The following is a 20,220-nucleotide window of genomic DNA, read 5'->3' on the forward strand; positions in this document are numbered from 1 at the left end:
CCTCCACCACCACCACCACCATCCCGGTATCTTCTGAGAAGAACATTAAGGCTCAGTCGGGTTCAGAGGCTGAAAACTCCCGCTCAGGGAAACACCCAACGCGAACAGGGCGAGGGAGTGACGACTGCAGCTTTCCGGCGGAAGCTACCCTGGCCGGAATTGCGTCAGGGCGCGCCGGAAGTCTGCCTTCGTCATTTCCTCGCCCTGTTCGCGTTGCGTGCCCATCGCCCTTGTGTAGCATCCGGGTCCCGCGACGGATTCTTGGTAGGGTTGTCCGTGAAGTGAGGACGTGGCAGCCAGAGGGAAAGCGAGGCGGGTGGAGGGAGCGGGCTTCCGGTGAGGAAGAGTTGAGGGACGGGCCCAGGAACCGGAAGCCGGCGCCAACGGTGGGTCAGCTTCGGCGGGGAGCAGCCGGCTGTGGTGAGCGGGCGGCGGAGCCGAGGCAGGCAGCGCCTGGGAGGAGCTTGGGGGGGGGGGGGGTCGCGACTCCGTGATGGACGGGGGGGGGGGGGTGGCGCCGGCGCCGCCGCCGCCGCACTGGAGGCGGAGACGCTGACCCCGCCCGCAGCGCCTCTGGCCTGGTCCGGGCGTACCCTCTGGCTCCGCCGGGCCCTGTCCCGAGCCCCAGGGCGGTATCTGCCGGCAAGCCTCTCCGTTCTCGGCGGAACCCCAGCTTGGCTTGGGCACGTCCTCCCCGGCCTTCTTTCCTCACTTCCCTCTTTTCAAGAGGCTTGGGAATAAGCGAGAGCCGCAGGGAACGAATACGGCCTGCGGTGTCTCCCACCCCTACTCCCCACTCCCCTCTCTTTACTTCACAGGGGCGCCGTCCCGGCCGCCCTCGAGGGTGTTCCGCTGGGCCTGTGCTCTGCTCACAAGTGCAGCTATACGGTTGCGGATGAGTGTGTCTTGGAGGCCCCGTTTATATATTCGCAGGCTCAAGTAGTAAAGCTTTTCTTGGACTAGGTGTTGGTTTATATAGTTTACGGGAGAGCTCTAAAAAAGGCTCTCTGAATGTAGAACAAATAATATTTCGGGAATATCGCTAAGTTGAACTTTTTTTTTTACATGCTAGTTTTCTGCGTACAAGGAGTTGTCGTTGGTGTGGAGACTATTCCAGTTTTCTATCTGCAGCTTATCATGATGCATTCCTGGGGGGGGGGAGATTCTGCTGAACATATAAATAAATAAAGCTTGAGAGGAACAAAATAGACGTAATGCAATATTGTGTGTCTGGGAGTGGGGTCGACTACTCTGGCTACATTTGACCAAAAAAGATATTCCGATGGGTCTTTCTTTAGGATTAGTAGTAATACTTAGCACTTAGACACTGGTTTTGTAGCACTTGAAGTGCTCAGTGTTCCCTCTGAGGTGGCCTTAGGCAAATAGACATCATCTCCCACTCTCATCTGCAATATTAGGCTATTATGGAGCTGAGATTGAGGATGGCTGCTTACCTAAGGCTCACCTGTTCACTGGGCTTTTAATGGATCACAGAAGCACCTTGGCAAATAACTAAGAGGTATCCTTTTTCTGTTCTTGCTTCTAATCATGCTTGGTCTCTAGGTATCCTCAGAAGGAGTGATATAGTGTAAAGCAACACAGGTGTGTTATTTCCACCAACATCTCTGCCATCTTACTGTTTTAGTTGTATTGAACCAGGAGTTAACTTGCAGACTTATTTCCCTTCTCCCCCATTTCCTGAATACTTGCACCTTTGTGGCTTTGTTTATCCTCCCATTCTTCTGAATCGTTTTGGGAGACTAATGGAATATTTCCCATGTTAATTCTGTTTAAATCCCTTGTTAACTTTTTCCAAGATTTCAAAGCACATCATGGTTGCCTCCCCTTTCCCTCCTCCAAGTTAGAGCACATTTATCTTGTGTTTATGAGTTGTGCTTAGGTCTGTAACATTGCCTATGTATAGAACTCAAAGCCAGTAGCTTCTTTATTCAGGGATGCATATTCTTGGCTTTCCAAGTTTATTGGAAAAGACCCAAGAATGAGGAGAAATTCTATGGAATGGGCCTATTTTATGGACTAGTGATCCTCTCCTCTGGTGACCTGTGCAAGGCCAGAGGTGTATAGAAAAGGATTGTTGTAATAGTGTAATATCACAGACTGTGGTACAAGATGTTGGAATGGTGTAGCAACTGGGGGTGATGCAATTGCATCCTTTTAAAATCTTGGCAAGTTAAAGGTGGAGAAGGGATATGGTGAGAATGGAACAAGTGAGTAGCAACACTAAGCACAACTCTATTTGTCAAAAGGACCAAGTTGTGTGCCCTTCTCACTGCACTGTGGTGATCACAAAACAAGAGCATTAATTCAGAAACATAGGTGTCAAAGTCCATAGCTCAAAGGTACACAAGGAGTGCAAGGATATTCCTTGCAATGCTGTGCTGCACACCAACCATACAGCATACTTGTATGATTGGACACGCACATATGTATCTAGGTGCATTCCGGTACCTAGATACTTGAGGACAGCAAAAGGAAATGGGTGGAGAAAGGATAGTAAGCAAGAAACATACTGGACAAACAATGAACATGACAAATGCCTGACCACTGTTTTTATGACCACTGCAGATAACAGGATGCCAACTGTCTTCCAGCTTTGCAAGTGCTGGTGCACAGGAGCTATTCCCCTTTTGTAGTTTCATTTGCTCACCAAGATACAAAAATTGGAACACTTTTTCATGGAAGCAAGCACTATAGTATCAATACGACTCCCAATAATATTTTTTTTAAAGTTCAATTCAGACATTATGCCAGGCTATGGTCTAGTTTTAAGCTAACTATAGTTTAGAACCAAATCATAGTATTAATACAGAGGATTGACATGCAGCCAATACTGTAAGCTCAGTCAGCACGATGTTAGTTGAATTTAAGGTTCTGAGTGTAACGGTTGTAGGAATAATAGGTCATATTCAGTGTATTCTTTAGCAATTTTTAGTATTTGTGTATTATAAAGTTTATTACCTCTAAGATGAACTGAAGACTCTCATATCCTAGGTGTTTAATATTATATACTTTGCTAAATATTGCTATAAACTTTGGCCTCAGAAGAGTAAAAGGGGTTCCACTTTCTAGTATATTCAGTAACAGAGAGATTATTACTTTCAAACCAGCACAGGGGGGCTTATTCCTCCTGCGATCATCTTCGAAGTAAGACTGTTAAATTGAGTGGGACTTATTGCTGAATAAACATGGTTAGGATTTAGGGTGGATAAAAATCAATGATAAAAAACAGATCTTTTTATTTAATTCTGAGTATTTTTTTAAAAAAATACTTTTATTTTTTAAAAAAACTTTCAAAGCATCTTGATTAATATTAAATAAACTGAACATAAGCATAGGGACACAGGGAATTGCTTTATACCAAGTCAGACCATTGGTCCATCATGCTTGGTATTGTCCACACTATTTGGCATTGGCTCTCCAACATTTCAGGTGGGATTCTTTCTTATTCATACATGGAGAAGCTGGGTATTGAATCTGGGACCTTCTGCATGCAGAGTATGTGCCATACCACTGAGCCACAGCTGCTTCCCACATGTTAGCCCTGTAGTGAATCTCTAAACTAAATCAATGCCTTTTACTAAATACTGGCCTGGATCAGATGTCACAATAAACTATAGTTTATTTCTTTAGTAATAGGTGTAGCCTTTCCCCTAGGGTTGTGCATTTTGTCCTTCCTCTTCCTCTGGTCCAGCCTTGAGGAGATCAGAAGCTTTCACTTCTGTTTTTGCTAGACCAGAACTTGTTGCATCGTCCAAACTGACAAACTATTAACTGGTTTGTTTGAAATAAGCCAACTTCAAACCATGTGTTATGCGACTAGCTTATTTAAACCAATCAGAGTTAACATTAGCCACAGTTCAGGATTCAGATGACATACTAAATTGTGCTTAGTTGAAATGGGAAGCAAAAGCTAATGATTCCCTCATAGCTGTGCTGGCAGAGGAAGGGGGAGGTTGGGCTATCGCTCATTCTTGTTATTTAGTTGTAAACTGCCCAGAGAGCCTAGGCTGTTGGGCAGTATAAATATGTAACAAATAAATAAATATGATTGAACATGACATCTGAATATGGCCATGGAGTTGAAGGAAGTTTTTCTGTGTAAATGAACCAACTTGATCATTTCTCAGATATGAATATCAACACTGAGCCTGTTTGCATGTAATGGTGGAGTTCTTCAACAAATATCCCACAATTTGCAGCACCATGTGGGGGCCGTTTCTGGATGAATGTCAATGTTTATAGGATGCTAGTGTGATATCTAAACCTGGACATTTTGTATTATTTGTGTTTTAAACATCCCAAAGTTAACCTAAGAACAAACCATGGGTTTCCCTTCAGTTGTTTAACCAATGACCAACACAAGGTGTCTGGGTTTGGACGTCATGCTAACAACCTACAAACAAGCTGTTCACATATGAGTAAAAGCAGGGACACGCTGCCTCATGCACTCCTATCCTTTCAACCTTTGATTCCCCCTCATACCGTGCCTTCCCCAACCTGTAATCACTCTTATCGGTGCACCCGTATTCTCCTCCCCCATCCCTCCTATCCAGACATATCCAACCCCCCGCCCAAACAATCCTCACACATGTGTCTTAAAGTCACACACATAAACCTCATACTTTCCAGAAAACAAAGGAACCACTGGCCCAGTGAATTCTGTAGTTAAGACCACCATAAGGACGCCATTTTAAAGACCCACCCAACAAGCAGATAAGGTGTGCACTCACAGGCAGAAACCAAGGCCTCACTTTGGATATTGTCTCCCAGACTCAGTTCTCACCAGAGCTTGGGCTGAAAGTCAATACCCCTCCCACCCTCAGGCACTCCTTGCTCTTGCCCAAGAAAACTCACAATTTATCAGCCCAGATAAAAACATTCATTTCACAGGGGAAAGTGCACTCGGTGATATTGGCACAGTGACAGCTCCTTGGAAGCAGAGGACCAGGTGTATTCAATTCCATGCTACCTTCAGTCTGCGACTGCATCGCATGTCTTCTTCTTCTTCTTATTATTATTATTATTATTATTATTATTATTATTTATCTATATAGCACCATCAATGTACATGGTGCTGTACAGAGTAAAACAGTCTTGCCTCCTGCTGGCTTCTCAGCTTGGCTAAGAGCCTTTGTCTCTCACCATTGTCCAAGCTCAACTTTTAAATTACCTGGACGGGAGGAAAATGTCTAAATTAGAAGCCAATAAATAAATACAGGTGGCCAAATGCGCTCTCCAGATAGGTCATCCACAAACTATGGTTTGCCAGCATACTGGGTGATTCGTTCCTGATTTGCACAGCATTTTATACCTTGATTTTTACTTTAGGCAAAATAATGTTTTAATCCTGTATTTTCAAATTGTGGTTAACTGCGCAATCATGTGTCTACTAAGAATTAAGACCCATTGAGTTCAATGGGCCTTACTCCCAGGTTAGTGCATATAGGTTTGCAGCCTAAGATCTTAAAATGCATTTTAGGTGTCTTGTCCAGTGAAGATCCCTAATGTTTAGACCTAGAGATAAGTCTGGGATTCTGTTCATGTGGCACCTATCCTGTTGCCTAACATTCTTGACTGAGCTGATGGGGATTGTCTTGGACTTCGTGTAGGGAACTTTGATACTGGAAGACTTTTACTTTCATTATAATGTCTCTGACTTCATGGCCACCAAAACAGCCATAGGACTATCCCAAACGTTATCTAGGCCAGTACATGTAGAAGGTCATATGTTTGACTTTAGCTGGATGCAACAATAGTGATTCAGCAACTGCAAGATAACTCTCAAATGCTTTTGTCATGGATGGATCGTTACTTGATTAGGTTTCATTTCTAAAGAGACTTGTTACGTCTGCAGGGGCGGGGGACTGATTAGGATGTTGGATCCAGATGCTCCTTGGCTACCCTTTGGTGAGTTTCTTGCTGACATGGATCGTGATCTTTCTGAAGCCCCTTAATCTATGGAACAGAGAAAAGATTAATATGGTGCTTGATATGAGCACTTTCAGATGCCTTCTGCTGAATAGTGCTGGGAGATGCGCTGAGGTCAATGAAACAGCATGGAAGACTACTACAGTAGAAGTGGAGGACAACTTGGGATGAATTCCAAAGTTGTTCAAATCCATTTTAAAGATCCACTCTTGGGTAGCGATGGCATCACCATCATGTCCACATGGTGCCTCTGCCAAGCTTTTTACAGTTTAGCTTTTTAAAACCTGGCCCTTTGATTGACCAAGAAGAATCAGTTAACCAGGTTCAACTTATATGGGAACATAAGAAACTACTCTTATAGCAATTGTCTATCTCTCTTAATATTGTGGGCACTAACTAGCAGCAGTTCTCTAGGTTTTCAGACAATCTTTCACAGCCCTATGAGGAGATGCCAGGGATCGAACCTGGAATCTTTTGCATGCAAAGCAAGTGCTCTAAAATGTGCTGTGGCATCCAGAGGGCACTTGCGAGGTACTTTGCAGATAAAATAACTTGCATCCATTCTATCTTGTATTTACTAGCCTCTTACAAATAGTGCTCTGGAAAATACCTCTGTCTCCTCTGTTCACAGTAGTTTTGAATTTCACAATACGTAGCTTGAGCATATGGACAGAAAGCTTGGATCTGTTTAGCCAGCCAGTTGTTCATTGGGTCTTTGTCCTTTGTGGTTAATTACAGCTAGTAGAGTAAAATTGGCTTAGTGTGTCTATAAGGTTGAGACCACCTCTTAAAAACTCCTGCTTCAACCCAGATGACCTATTTATCTACTGCCTTGTTTCTAATTTTCTATTCTTGGGCAAAGTGCTTGACAGGATCCCCTATTAGTCCAGCTTCAGACAGATCTGGGTTTGGAATGGAGCCCTGGTGGTTGACCTATGATCCGAGGTAGTCTGTTCGATTCTGCTTGATCTCTCTGGTTTTTGGTATCTCGATACCTTTCTAGCTTGCATTTCCATGGGGCATGCTGTGGAATGTTCTTCCCAGGGAGGCTCACCTGGCATCTTCCTTAATGCCAATTGAGATATCTGTAAAAGAACTGGCAGCCTGGCAAAAATACTAACTAATTTTATATGGTTAAATAAGACACCTAGAGTAGCACCAACAATATTGCAAAGAAAGTGGGTTATGCCCAAGAATTTTAAAATGTATTTTGAAATTAAAGAGCAGAAGGTGGACCATAGCTGATATCTTTAAAGCATAGTAGTGCTGGAACAAACTAGTTTTAAATTGCCACTCTCTAAATTGCATTGGAGTGAGATTTCATAGAATCAGAAATGAAGTAATGAATCATGAAAATATAACTACCATGGCAGTTATGTATGTATGGAACAAAATCAAAAGACTCAAGTCTTAGAAATGGCAATTCACTTTGAGAAAACTGTCTTGCAGTATGGTTTTTCTTTAGTACCTGTAGGAGCAAAAAAATAGGAATCCTTCTGCTACAAACAGGATTTGTTCCTGGTGCAGGCTAGGATTTCATTTTGCTATGCTGCGATGGTGCTATGGAGATGGTGCAGCCCCCTGAGCTAGCATCACATAGCCTTTGGGAACAAATATATTGTGCACTTCTGTGCTGAAACAAGGACAATGTATAAGCTGCGGTGATCAGAAAAGGATAATGGAGCCAAATCAACCACAGTGGTTCCGGTACACACAGATAAAAGATTATATACATAGTGAATTAAGTAACGGCTGAGAACTCAGTTGACTAAGACAAAATGATCTTAGAAGCAAAAAGCCTTAAGAGTCTTATCAAAGTTATATGGTATATTATTGGGTGTAGACCTAACAAAATTTTATTTTAAAATTAGTGAGAGACAATGATAGGATCAGAAATCAGCGAACATGAATGAAAGTTAATATTTCCAAAAGGGATGTCATATTCAGTTTTTGTCAATTTAAATGAAATAATATATAGGTTAATTTGTTATTGATTTGTCAATTTAAATGAAAAATATATAGGTTAATTTGTTGTTGATTTTTTACACCAGTAAAAATCAACAAAATTTATGGAGGAAACTATTCTGCATGTTGGAAATGTGGATTGTATTCAGCTGATCATTTGCACATGTGGTGGTTATGCCCACAGCTTAAAACATTTTGGAGGCTATGAAAAAAGATATAAACAGAATTACTGGATATGATTTGACTTTTAATCCAAAAACAATGTTGTTAGAATATTTTAAATACATCAACTTATTTGTTGACTGCAGCAAATAGCAAACAACAACAAAAAACAACAACAGTGGATCAATGAAGTTTGGCAAGTAGTACTGTCATTGGAAACCGTAAGATTATTAGATTGAGAGGTGGTAGACAGCATGAACCAAAATTCTTCAATGAGTGGAGACCATTTTTAATGCTAGAAAGTAATTATAATGTGGCAATCAATAGTTATGTATGTTTCAAAGGGTAGTATCCAACTTTGCCCCAGTATTAACTCTAATGACATTCTGCTGGAGTAAGCTTAATTCAAATAACCATATGCACACAGGCCAGTGTTGCAAGGGATCTTATGCCAGCTTCTTTATTTCTGCTCTTTCTGTTGTAAGAAATGTTGTTTTGATTTATAGTTTCTCTTTTCCTTCTTGCAGGTGAAGAATAGTCTGGGGATGTGAACACAATGAGTGTAAACCAGCAAACTCACACAGGGCCACCTTATGGACAACCGCAGCCTGGATATGCAGGATACCTGCAGCCTGGTTATGGAGGGCAGCAAATTCCGAGCGTTCCTGCTTCTCAGTATGGTGCTTACAATGGTCCAGTGACAGGATATCAGCAGACAGGTCCCCCACAAGGTATTTTTAATTGGTATCTAATGGCCAACGGCCTGTTTGTTTTTCACTTTTTAAATTATGTACCCTGCTTACTGGCTCTCTAGTGCCTTCAAGCAGGCCCCAACAAAAATCAAGAATACATTCAAATTTTCATTATTAAGTATTTATGAATGTAGTAGAGAAATATTTTAGTAGTTGAGTCCTTCATAATTAGTAACTTGTGCATGCCCTTATGTCATAAATTAAGTGGTTCTGGTTGCAATGGTTGCACATGGGGCTGCATATTATGCAATGTTATTATTATTATTCTTTTTTTGTATACTGTTACTGTAAGATTATAGGTCAGCAAGTGGAAGCCCTTGCATCAGATTTAGTTGTGAAGAAACTGGCTTCTGTGGCAACAGAACTTTCTGGAACGCCACTTCAAGGAGTAGAGATTAAGGTGTAGGCCTCTGAAAAACTATTGGCCAAACAAGACTTTAACACTTTAACACAGCACCATGTACACTGATGGTGCTATATAAATAAATAAATAATAATAATAATAATAATAACACTTGAAATGGGAGTGGTTTTAAAGGTGGCAAGCTTACCATATTTAATATTTCTCTATGCTTAAGAAAAAGATAGCGTTGGTGTGTTTTTTTCACTTTAGAAACATGAAGGTGTGGAAGTTGGCAGGCATTGGTGGGAGAACTGGTTCCTCCAGTATTGCTTAGTGGGTTGAGTTGCCCAGTTAGGTTCTCAAGAGGAAATAATAAGTAGCAACCTGACTGTTGGGGGTGTATCTTTTCTATCAATCTGTGTCTGGTATCAACAGAATAAGTTGTACTAGCTTGTCCTCATATTTCAATTATCATAAGGTGCAGGTGACATAGTTAAACTATAGGATCCAGAAGGACTGCTCTTTAGTGTCTGCTCATTCCTAACAGGGAGACTCAAAATAACCCTTTCCCCCTCAACTGTTCTGTAAGCAATTTAGCATGCACAAGTTTGTTGGGTACTATATTAGGATAATTTAGAGTGATCTCACCCAGTTATACCTTTTGTCCTGTTTACTCTTCGGCCCAAACGTCTCTCCTCTTAGTCTCTGCCCATGCTTGGGACCTCATGAAATGTTGATAGCTGATAAAACCATCAAAAAGGATAGCAAGTACTGTGGCACTCTTCTAGTAACAGAGTTTTGTTCTGTGGTTACTGGATGAGGAAAAACAAACTGTAGCTGAATCCAGACAGTATGGAGGTGCTTACTGTCAAGGGCCCTAACCCGGATTTGGAGGTGTGTCAACCAGTTCCCCCTGAAAGACTGTGTTTGCAGCTTGCAGGTGCTTCTGGATCCATCGCTCCAAATGACCACCCAGATAGATGCGATGGCCAGGAGTGCCTACTATCAGCTTCAGCTAATACACCAGCTGCGCCCCTTCCTAGAGTTGGAAGACCTAAACACAGTAGTGCATGCGCTGGTAACTTTGAGGCTCGACTTCTGCAATGCACTGTACATAGGGCTGCCTTTGTGCCTAGTTCGGAAACTTGAACTAGTTCAAAATATGGCAGCTAGGTTGGTGATTATCACACCAACTTTAAAATCACTTCACTGGCTGCCAATTAGTTTCTGGCGAAGTAGGTTATTATTACCTTTAAATCCTACATGTTTTGGGTCCAGCTTACCTGCTGGATTGCCTTCTCCCATACAATCCTCCCTGCACACTCAGGTCCTCTGGGGAGAATTTACTCCAGTCAGCCACAACTAGGCTGGCAACTGTTGACTCAGAGGACCTTTTCTTCTGCCGCCACCAGACTGGGGAATGGCCTGCCAAAGGAGATCCGTTGGCTTAAAGCTGTCTCTGAGTTTAAGACAGCCGTAAAGACTGATCTCTTCCGGCAGGCCTACCCAGATTAATTTTAAACCTAAGAATTGTAAGGTGTTGTGATTGTTATTTTAATATTGTATTGGTTTTATATGCTCTTTTAACCAGTTTTTTGTATTATAGTGTATTTAATGTTGTTTTCCCACCTCAATCCAGAGGGAGAGGCGGGTAAGAATAAATAAATTTATTATTATCCTCACAGTCTTGGGTGGTTCCTGAAAGTACTGTTGCTGTTGATGATCAGGTCATACCAACGGCTAAGATCTCTTTTTTCCAACTCTGATCAAGTGCAGAACTTCATGTTATTTTTTGAGCATTTGCACTGGCTTTTTTTGGCTTTCTGGTTATCAAAAAACTATTTTAATCTATGAAATTCTAAAATGCTTAGTTTACATAAATCTAGGACATCACTTTATATCCTTTCACATCCAACGTTCTGGCAGTACCCACTCTTCTTCATATAAACATCGAGGATATTTTCTTCATTGCCATTTCCAACTTGAGTTCTGTTCCTCCAGTGGTCCAAAGTTGAACCACCTTAGAAAAGCAATACCAGACCTATCTGAGCGAGCATTTACTACCTGAGGATGAGCAATATTTCTTTTAATGGTGGCTTTATTTTGAAAATAAATTGTTACCTGCCATGAGACTTCAGGAATGAGTAGTTTAGAAGTTTATGTAAATGAGAATGTGCTATATGCAGTTCAGAAGTCAGGTTGGCATTTAACTGAAATGGAAATGGGAACTTCAGCTACCTGGAAACGTGTTCTTGAGCAAGAACTAGACATCTGTTTTCAACTTGGTTTGTGGCCTTAATCATCTAAGGACTCAGACATATGCATGCTTAGACAGGGGGAAAAGGCCTACAACTCTCAGCATCCCTCCAGCCAGCTATGGCTGGCTGGGTTATGCTGGGAATTGCAGGAGATAGGATTGCGCCCTTAATTGCGAGTGGTCTAGTACATATGCTGGTCTATCACCTCTTGCTACATTTGTGACTTGAGGTATGTGCTGTGTAGCCATTAAAACACTGTTCTGGCTTGTCTTCATTGTTGCCTGTACATGCTCTTTAGTAGCATGACTTTGAGGCAGGATAAAAGTAGAACTTATGGAATACATTTACTTTTTTCAAATCTATTCTTACTGATATCTATCTATATATATTGTCTTTCTAGGTTACTTTCCTTCACTGGGGTTTCCTTCTAAGGGCTCTCCAGTTTCTCTCGATTCTGATGCTTCTTTTGCTCCTAACTTCATAGGTAAATGCTTTCCTTTTGATGTGGTGTCTCCTATGAAAAGTTCAATTTATGATGCATTTATTTATTTATTTATTACATTTTTATACCGCCCAATCGCCGAAGCTCTCTGGGCGGTTCACAAAAATTAACTTCTGATGTCAAAATGATGAGGGGGAAAACACTACGTAAAACCAAAAAAAGGAAGAGATAGTCTGTAGTGTTAAAAAATAAAAAAAATTTAATCTCTTTGTACAGATGTCTCAAACGTTTAAAAATGTATTGTTACAAGACTTTTTGAATAAAAGCCTGACGTTTCAGATTTGTCGAACTTTTATTCAAAAAGTCTTGTAACAACAATACATTTTTAAATGTTTGAGACATCTGTACAAAGAGATTATAACTTGTCTACTTTTTAACACTACAGACTATCTCTTCCTTTTTTTGGTTGCATTAATTTCTGTAACATACCACATTTCATCTGAATGTTAAGCCAAGTGAAGATTGGAACATGGAGTTCTGATATCTCATTACAGGGAATGTGTAGGTCTGGGGGGCACTTTAAACATGTGCCCCTCAGGCTTGTGGTACTCTGCACATCAGAGCTTGCAAACAGTATGTAGTCCCTATTTCCCAGTGCACATATACTGCAGCAGTGTACATGTGTGTGCAGCCATTGCACATGGCAACATACAAGTAGTTTGAATGCCAGCCCCTCTGAGATTCTTGGCAGCAGCCTAAATAAAAGAAAGCTGTAGAACAAAGCACCTGGAGGACCAGAACTCCCAACAGCCCTAGCCAGCATAACGAATTGTGAATGATGATGATGATGATGCGAGAGCCACAAGTTGACCACTCCTGATATAGACAAAAACTGTCCTAGGAGGACCAGAGATGTATTCCATGATCAAACCCCCTTTGGTTTAAGAGAAGAGCTGAAGTGCTTACATAAGTACTACTCCACCAAAATGTGTTACAATTGTAGGTTAAGTAAGACACCTGTAGGTTAAGCTATGATCAGTGAATTTTTAAGCTATTTTAAAATTCTAAACCCTTCATTTTGGGATGCAACCTCTTACGTAGCTTTAGTTCAGCTGTGAAGTGCAGTCTTCTACATGTTTGACCAAAAATAAAATCATTAAGGTATTTAAGCTTATTAGAACATTGGACTTGAAAACCTACTGCTCTGCTTGTACATTCTAAAGTTTTAATTCATTTGTTTTAAACTTTGCCAACCCGCTGCCAAAACCATTGTTTTGCATGTTTAGTAATAGGTAAACATGCATAAGCAGGACTTCTTTTCTCTTGTTGACATGTGTGTTGCTTCAGGTTGGGGCTAGTGTCTGTAATGCAGATGCTAGCCCCTAATGCCTACCTGCCTTCCTTTCTTATCCTCTGTTTATCAACCTTCCCTCCTCCCATACAGCCTATCATGACTAGCACATGCCACTCTGTCTTCTGACATTTAGCCAGGTTGTACCTGTCACCAGGTAGATTCTCTATGCCAAATTTCATACTTGCACAACAAATTGTCTTGATTTTCACCTTTTTAATGATAGATTGCTGGAAAAGCCAGGCATCATTAACTATAATTCTGTTCTTGTGGCACTATAATAATTTAAGATGACTGAAAATATAAGTATTCCCAATATGAATTGTTAGTGAAAATTCTCAGGTAAGTAGAGATTATGCAAGTTCTGCCTACCGAGAACTGGAATGCAATGCTCTAGTAAACATGATAAATCCTTTTCTTTTCATCCATAATCTTAACTTATGGGGATCTGATTTGGAGCTTATGCTTTGAAAGCTAGGCACAATACGTCTTGTGTAATATAAAGATGTACTTTGGATAGTGCATGATAACTACAGTTCGTGCTCTTCATTCTTTGTGTTTACTTCATATTGCTTGTATCAAAGGCCATGCCTAGCGTATTTCAGCATCTCCTCTTATAGGGTCTCCATTTTGGACTCCATTTTGGCGGAGTCCCAGGAACAGGAGCGGGGAACCTGCTGGGGAGGAGGAGGCGGAGGTGGAGAAAGGCGCCCAGATCCGCCCCGGCACTCGCAAGTTACCTGGGATTTAAAGACACACGACCGGGCTGCAGGGGGCAACGTTTGCGCAAATGCAGCGAGGAGAAGGGGAGCCGGGCTTGGGAGTGGGGCAGGCCCTTTCCTTGCAGCCTCCTCTGCTTCTGCCCCTTCTTCCGTTGGGGTTTAAAAGTGGCATTTCTGGAGGCATTTCAGCAGCTACCAGTAATAACCCCTACCGGCACACACACAAAAGTGTACTGTACCTTTAAGGAGCTATAGGGTGGTTGTAGTAGTAGGAATAGCTGCTGAACAACCCTGTGATGTAGGGCAGGAACGCCATGTCTTTTATTTACATTTATACAGAGAGAAGGCTGAGGGACAGGGCCTTTTCAGTGGTGGCCCCCCGACTGTGGAATGATCTCCCCGATGAGGCTCGCCTGGCACCAACACTGTTATCTTTTAGGCGCCAGGTCAAGACTTTTCTCTTCTTCCAGGCATTTAACACCATTTAACAACACTAAGTTTGTTTTTTAATGGACCCCCAGAACTGTTGTTTTTAAATGGATACTGTTGTTTTGTATACTTTTAATGTTTACTGTTTTAACTTTTGTAAACCGCCCAAAGAGCTTTGGCTACGGGGCGGTATATAAATGTAACAAATAAATAAATAAATAAATTAGTATATTACTGACATGCAGTTCAATATTTTTAGGTTCTCTAAGAGCTTCCACCACTTCTGGAGCACCTGCATCAACATCTGGAACACTAGTTGCTCCCGGGCAGCCAGTCTATAGTCAGTTTGGACAAGGGGATGTACGTAATGGAATTCCTGCTTCTACTGTTCCATTGCAAAGGTAATTATGAAAACAGTGGCCAGACTCTGACCCTGTTAGTATCAATTTGGGGTAGGGGGAAGCTCAGCCGTCTATTCTTTGTACTGCAAAATGATGTGTTCTAATTTGTTCCATTTTTGGTTTAAGTTTAGGTTTTTGCCATTAATTACAGCTACAAAACAATGATCTTAAAATATTATGAGCAAACTCTATAATTGGAGCAATCAGCACTTTTGACAATGGGGCCTGGTGTATAGGGGATTTCATTTCAGCCTTTTATGTTTCTTATACTACTGCCCCCCCTTCTTTTTGTCTCTACATATCCTGTGGCTATGTCTCCCTTTCCAATGAATAAGCACACCTCTCCTGAATTCTTTATGTTGATGTAACCAAATACATATGGTCAGGTGTAAACAATTGCCCAGTTGCTCCCAACAGTTGCTCCCTTCTCCTGAAGAAAATGTGCTGTGGTGATAGGCTTTCCCAGCATCATATAAATATTGAACAGAATGGAGGATAAAATAGAGCCCTGTGATACCCCATGGTATAACTGCCAAGGGACAAAGTAGTAATCCCCCAGCACCACCTTCTGGAATCTGCCATCGAAATAGGAGAGAACCACTGCAGAGCAATACCTCCAACATCCAGCTCAGATAGCCTTTTCAGAAGGATGCTATGATCTATTTTATGGTGTTTTTATTTGTGTTGTACCCTGCCTCAATCCAGAGGGAGAGGCGGGTAACGATGATGATGATGATGATGATGATGATGATGATGATGATGATGATGATGATTATTATTGAAAGCCACTGAGAAGTTGAAGACAAGGTTGATTGTACTGCCCTGTCCATTTCTCAGCAAAGGTCATCCCACAGGGTGATCAAGGCAGTTTCAATTCCAGAACCAGGCCTTGAATCCCTGCGTATCACATTTCAAGCTCTGTGCCGCTTGACAACCACTCTACAGAAACATTAGAAACAGGAATAAGAATGGGCAGTTTACCCAAGAAGATAGATGAGAGTTACTATATGCTGTTGTCTCAATTAGTAGAGAAAGTAAATTGATTGTTTAGCTAAATACTTGGGCTAATATGATGTAACTGGCATGTGGATTGGAATAGGAGTGGATTAAGTTAAAAGGTCATGAAGATGTGTTGAAAATTGGGAAGCACTAGGAGTACTATACCTGGACTCAAATTTTTATTTTTATTTTACATAAGATAGAAAACAAATACATCCTGGTATATTTCCCAAGTTCATTAATATTTTGCAAGCTTGGTAAATATTCCAATCTATACATTTAGTAACATGACTAGTGCTTCTACTTAATGTTTATTTTTAAAAAAATGTAAATATAATTTAATTACTATCAATAAATGTAATCTTATTTTAACTGTATGTCTAAGCTATAAATCTCACCATCTTTAATAGGTTTTATATTTACCAATATCCAAATTGTATTTTTAAAACTTTGTTTTATTCAATTATTGTACATAGTACAATGAGCTTATAGTCAACAAATACAGTAATGCTCAACTATTCTGTTCCCATTCTTATTTGAGTTACATGAACAGTAGAATGTTCATACGCCACACCTCATTTAATTAGATCCCTTCAGAGTGATATTTGGGGTATCAGAGGATTATAGGCCACCATCCCTTTGTTGACAAACACCATGAAGAGAAATCAGATTTCCATGAAGAGGTTATGTTTGCCAGCCCTCTCAGAACTCTGCTGTGGTGGGCTAGTCTATCAAAAAGTGAACCAGCCCTGCATTGTGCAGCTGGCAACTGTTTTCCAACGTTGTACTATTTCTAGGTGTGCTACTAGCAACAAAAACAGGACTACCAAACTCTAAAAATCATTTTCCATTTGTTTTGGGGAGGAACCTTCTTCCTGTCTCTTATTTGTACATATTCTGTTTGTTGTACATGTTCTATTAATTTTACTATTCATACAATACTTTTCATACTTTGTATCACCAGTAGGTACCTTGTTATTTCTCCATTTGCTGGCTATTAAATATTTTGGTTGCTGTAAATGCATTCCAAATTAAGCCCTTGGTGTTTACTTAACACTGTTTCTTTCACATATCTAAATACTATAACAATTGAATCTAATGGTAGCTCATGACCTAACATAACTTTAATTATGCCTACTGTTTGTTTCCATAACTGTGCCAACTTAGGACAACTCCGGCATATATGGTAAAAAAAAAAAATGGCATCCTACTTGACAACATTTTTTCCTTGCTTAATAATATTAAATAGTTGTACAGGCATAAGATACCATGGGTTGTATGCTCCTTAGAATAAAATACCAATGTTAGGCCTTAGAGTGTGGGTTTTCTACAGAATTTCAAATTGGAAAGTCACAAATTAGGCTCATTTGCATAGAGTTATTTACATTGGAAAATTTTCAGGGTTTTTTGGAAAATTTTCTGATGCTCTAAAGTGCATTTAGCATGTTCATTTTACTTATTCAGTAAATAATAGCAAAGCTAAAAAAAGTCCTCCTTGTTAATGTTTTATCCTGTTCTACCACAAGACTAGTGTGATATGTCATCTGCAAGCTTGTAATAGTTGGGAGTGTCTGAGGTTCACAGTCAGTTATGTTCTGTTTTTTATTTGATTAAATTCATTGATGAGAAGAGTAGCTCTTCTTTCTACATAAGATTTTACCTTTGCAGCTGTTTTCTCAACAGAGGTAACTTTCGTGCATTAGCAAGGTTTCCAAAATTGTTATAACTTGCATTTGATTTTAAAAATTAAGTCATTCTGAAAGTCCGCAGTCTCCAGCTTTATTCTTCTCAAACTTGACATAAGACATGTCTACACTTGCCAGATATCCCGGGGTCATCTCTAGGTCGTCCCTGTGCATCCATAGGACGACCAGGGACTTTTCATGGGAAATCTGGGACCATGGATTTCCCTATCTTTCCGCGGTCCCGGGACCATCACTAGGAGCGCAGCTGATATGGCTTCTGCTCCCGGATTGTTCCTGCATCCCTGCGAGTAGTGGGGTGGGGCACAGAGCTGCATAGGGTGGCTCTGTGCCCATGGAGGGCCCAAGCAATTTCGCCATCCCTGGGATACGGGTGGGGGGCATGGTTGTTGTTGTTTTTACCTTTTACCATGCAACTGGCTCCTCTTAATTTTTTTTTAAAAAAATGGCAGCAGCAACGTCCCTCTTCCCCTCTGGGACGTCACGCAGCCTTCTAGACACTGGGGGAGGATCGTGAAGCAGGTATGTCTGCGATCCTCCCTATAGACATGCCCATAGTTCATCAGTGGATACTGCATTTTCTGTAACCTAAACTGGGCAGAATGGGTTCACAACAAGGGGCACCACTGGATCAGTGTTAGAGAACTGTTGAAATTAAGCATAGAATTGTTCCTTAAATGTTTGAAGGTTAATGGTGTTTTGTTGGAATCACTCTCACCGGCCACTTGTCTCATGGGAGGGAAGAGGTGATTTCTTCTGCAAGTTTACTTAAACAGCCTCAGTTTACCTTTGAAGAAAATGACTGAAGTGATCATGTCAGAAATGTCCTTATCTTTTCCTTCCACCTAGCTACTGAGAAGGCCTCCTTTCTTAGCTTTGTACAAGACTGTGCAGGAGCAATAAAAGGAGAGTGGTTGATATGACAAATAACTGCCTTTATTCTCTTTACTCCCTCAGATCTTCTCAGCAGTTCATACCTGGCACAGCACCCACTGCTATTAGCCAGCCAGCTTCTTTCCAGCAATATGGGCCATCACCTACAAGCACACATCAACTGACCAATCATATGGCAGGAATGCAGATAGGCAGTGTTTCTGCCTCTGCTCTCCCCCCAGCTGGACTGGGCTATGGTGAGTTACTAAAAGACTTGCATGCTGCTTGCTTGCATAGGCTGATTTGTTCTGGGGTTCCTTCAGTGTGCTGCAGATACAATTGCTTCACCATTTTGCAAATACTATAAAATAGAGAAAAACAGGTTTAGGTGTTGTAAATATTTAATGCCATTTTATCATGTCTTAATTGGATCTCAGAGTAAATTGTAAGCAGCTCCAGGAACCGTCTTTGGCTGAAGAGTAGTACTTTCAATAACCAAACAAAATGTGTGTGTGTGTGTAATTATAGATATAGAGATATATAATTTCAAGATATTTAGCAAGCTTTATGAAAAGAAAGTAACCAACAAAATTATTGGTATTCCTATTAAATGCGGAGTCAGTCCAGTAAGATCTGCGTCTTTGTAAATATTTGGCCTATGCTTCAAGTGTGTTGCCTTGTGTCTGTGCTCCAGGCATAGCGCCTATGAGAAGAGAATTCAGAGAGTGGTACACTTACCACTGAAATTTTCTTCTTACAGGATGGGGACATTCAGAGCAAGGCCTTTGAAAATTTTCTTAATATTGAACATGTCATCATATGTCAAAAGAATGGACAGTATGCACCTTTCATTATTAGAATATGTTCAAAACAGATAAAACACTTACAACCACCATGTATAGTAGGTCAATATTGATCAGTAAAGAAGCCAGACCATCCAGTGTTTAAAGCTTGAAAAAACTAAAAACATATTGAATTGGATCCAGACTTCCTAGCATAGGAAATCAGGCAATCATTTATTTGACTAAAAAGGGTATGCATACATGCTGGGAGAAGAATAAAACTTTTTCCAATGATTAAATGTGAAAAGGAGGTGTGATCATAGTCCATTTCTGTTCCTCAGGTCCCCCAACATCAGTTCCACACGCCTCAGGAAGCTTTACTGCAACAGGATCTGGGCAGTATGTGTCATATTCAAACCAAGGGCCACCACCTGCTCATATCCCACATGGATTGCCTCCTACCAGCTTGTCTCAGGGTCTTCCCATGACACAACCTGCTATGTCTGGTCCTCCGTCAGCACCTCACCTTCCCTCTCAAGACGCAAGGTTTGCTGCCCCGCCACCTACTTCTGCTGGGGTTGGAGGTTCCAGCTACCCTCCTGCGACAGGCGTTTCAAGGCCTCCCACAATGCAGGGTGCATCATTAGCTGGGCAAGCAGTTACTGGGCTGCTTGCTTCCCAGCCAAATCATGTGACTTCACCGCCACTGCCACCATCTATGACAGGGCCACCCCCTGGACCACCAATGGCAGGCTTGCAAGGACCACCTTCCACCCAGCCTTCGCAACCAGGATATGCACCACAACAGAATGGTATGCTTAGAGCATTTTGGTAGGGGTTGGGGTAACAGTCTGTAGGATTTTACTTGGGTGTTGGTTATAATAAGTGCTTGTACTAATTTGTAGCACTCTTCCTCTAAAATACGTTGAATAGCAAGGGAAATGAGCAGCTTGCAAATAACTGGATCTTGTAACTGTTTCCTCCATTATCGAAATTCTAGGTTAACAGTTATTATGTAAAAAGGTGGTCCTACATAGTGCAGCTAGCTTTTTTGGTAGCTTCTAAAAACGTTTTTCCCTGTAAATTTAA

The 20,220-nt window shown here is 41.1% G+C and overlaps 1 protein-coding gene across 5 annotated transcripts in view; it reads left to right on the forward strand.

Annotated features, from left to right (window-relative positions):
• Nucleotides 1–205: 205 nt before the first annotated feature.
• SEC24C (SEC24 homolog C, COPII coat complex component) overlaps nt 206–20,220 on the forward strand; it is a 70,105-nt gene continuing 50,090 nt past the window's right edge. For 2 of the 5 annotated variants that reach the window (XM_063128820.1, XM_063128823.1), the window contains exons 1-6: nt 351–420; nt 8,604–8,807; nt 11,830–11,913; nt 14,633–14,774; nt 18,434–18,606; nt 19,473–19,943. In XM_063128820.1, coding sequence (XP_062984890.1) covers nt 8,633–8,807; nt 11,830–11,913; nt 14,633–14,774; nt 18,434–18,606; nt 19,473–19,943 — 1,045 coding nt within the window. In that variant the 5' untranslated portion in view covers nt 351–420; nt 8,604–8,632. Of the gene's footprint in view, nt 265–308; nt 421–8,603; nt 8,808–11,829; nt 11,914–14,632; nt 14,775–18,433; nt 18,607–19,472; nt 19,944–20,220 lie in introns of those variants that run through there. The other 3 variants (XM_063128822.1, XM_063128821.1, XM_063128824.1) reach the window with 3 other exon arrangements.

The sequence above is a fragment of the Elgaria multicarinata genome, chromosome 6 (assembly GCF_023053635.1).
Source record: "Elgaria multicarinata webbii isolate HBS135686 ecotype San Diego chromosome 6, rElgMul1.1.pri, whole genome shotgun sequence".
Taxonomy (NCBI): domain Eukaryota; kingdom Metazoa; phylum Chordata; class Lepidosauria; order Squamata; family Anguidae; genus Elgaria; species Elgaria multicarinata.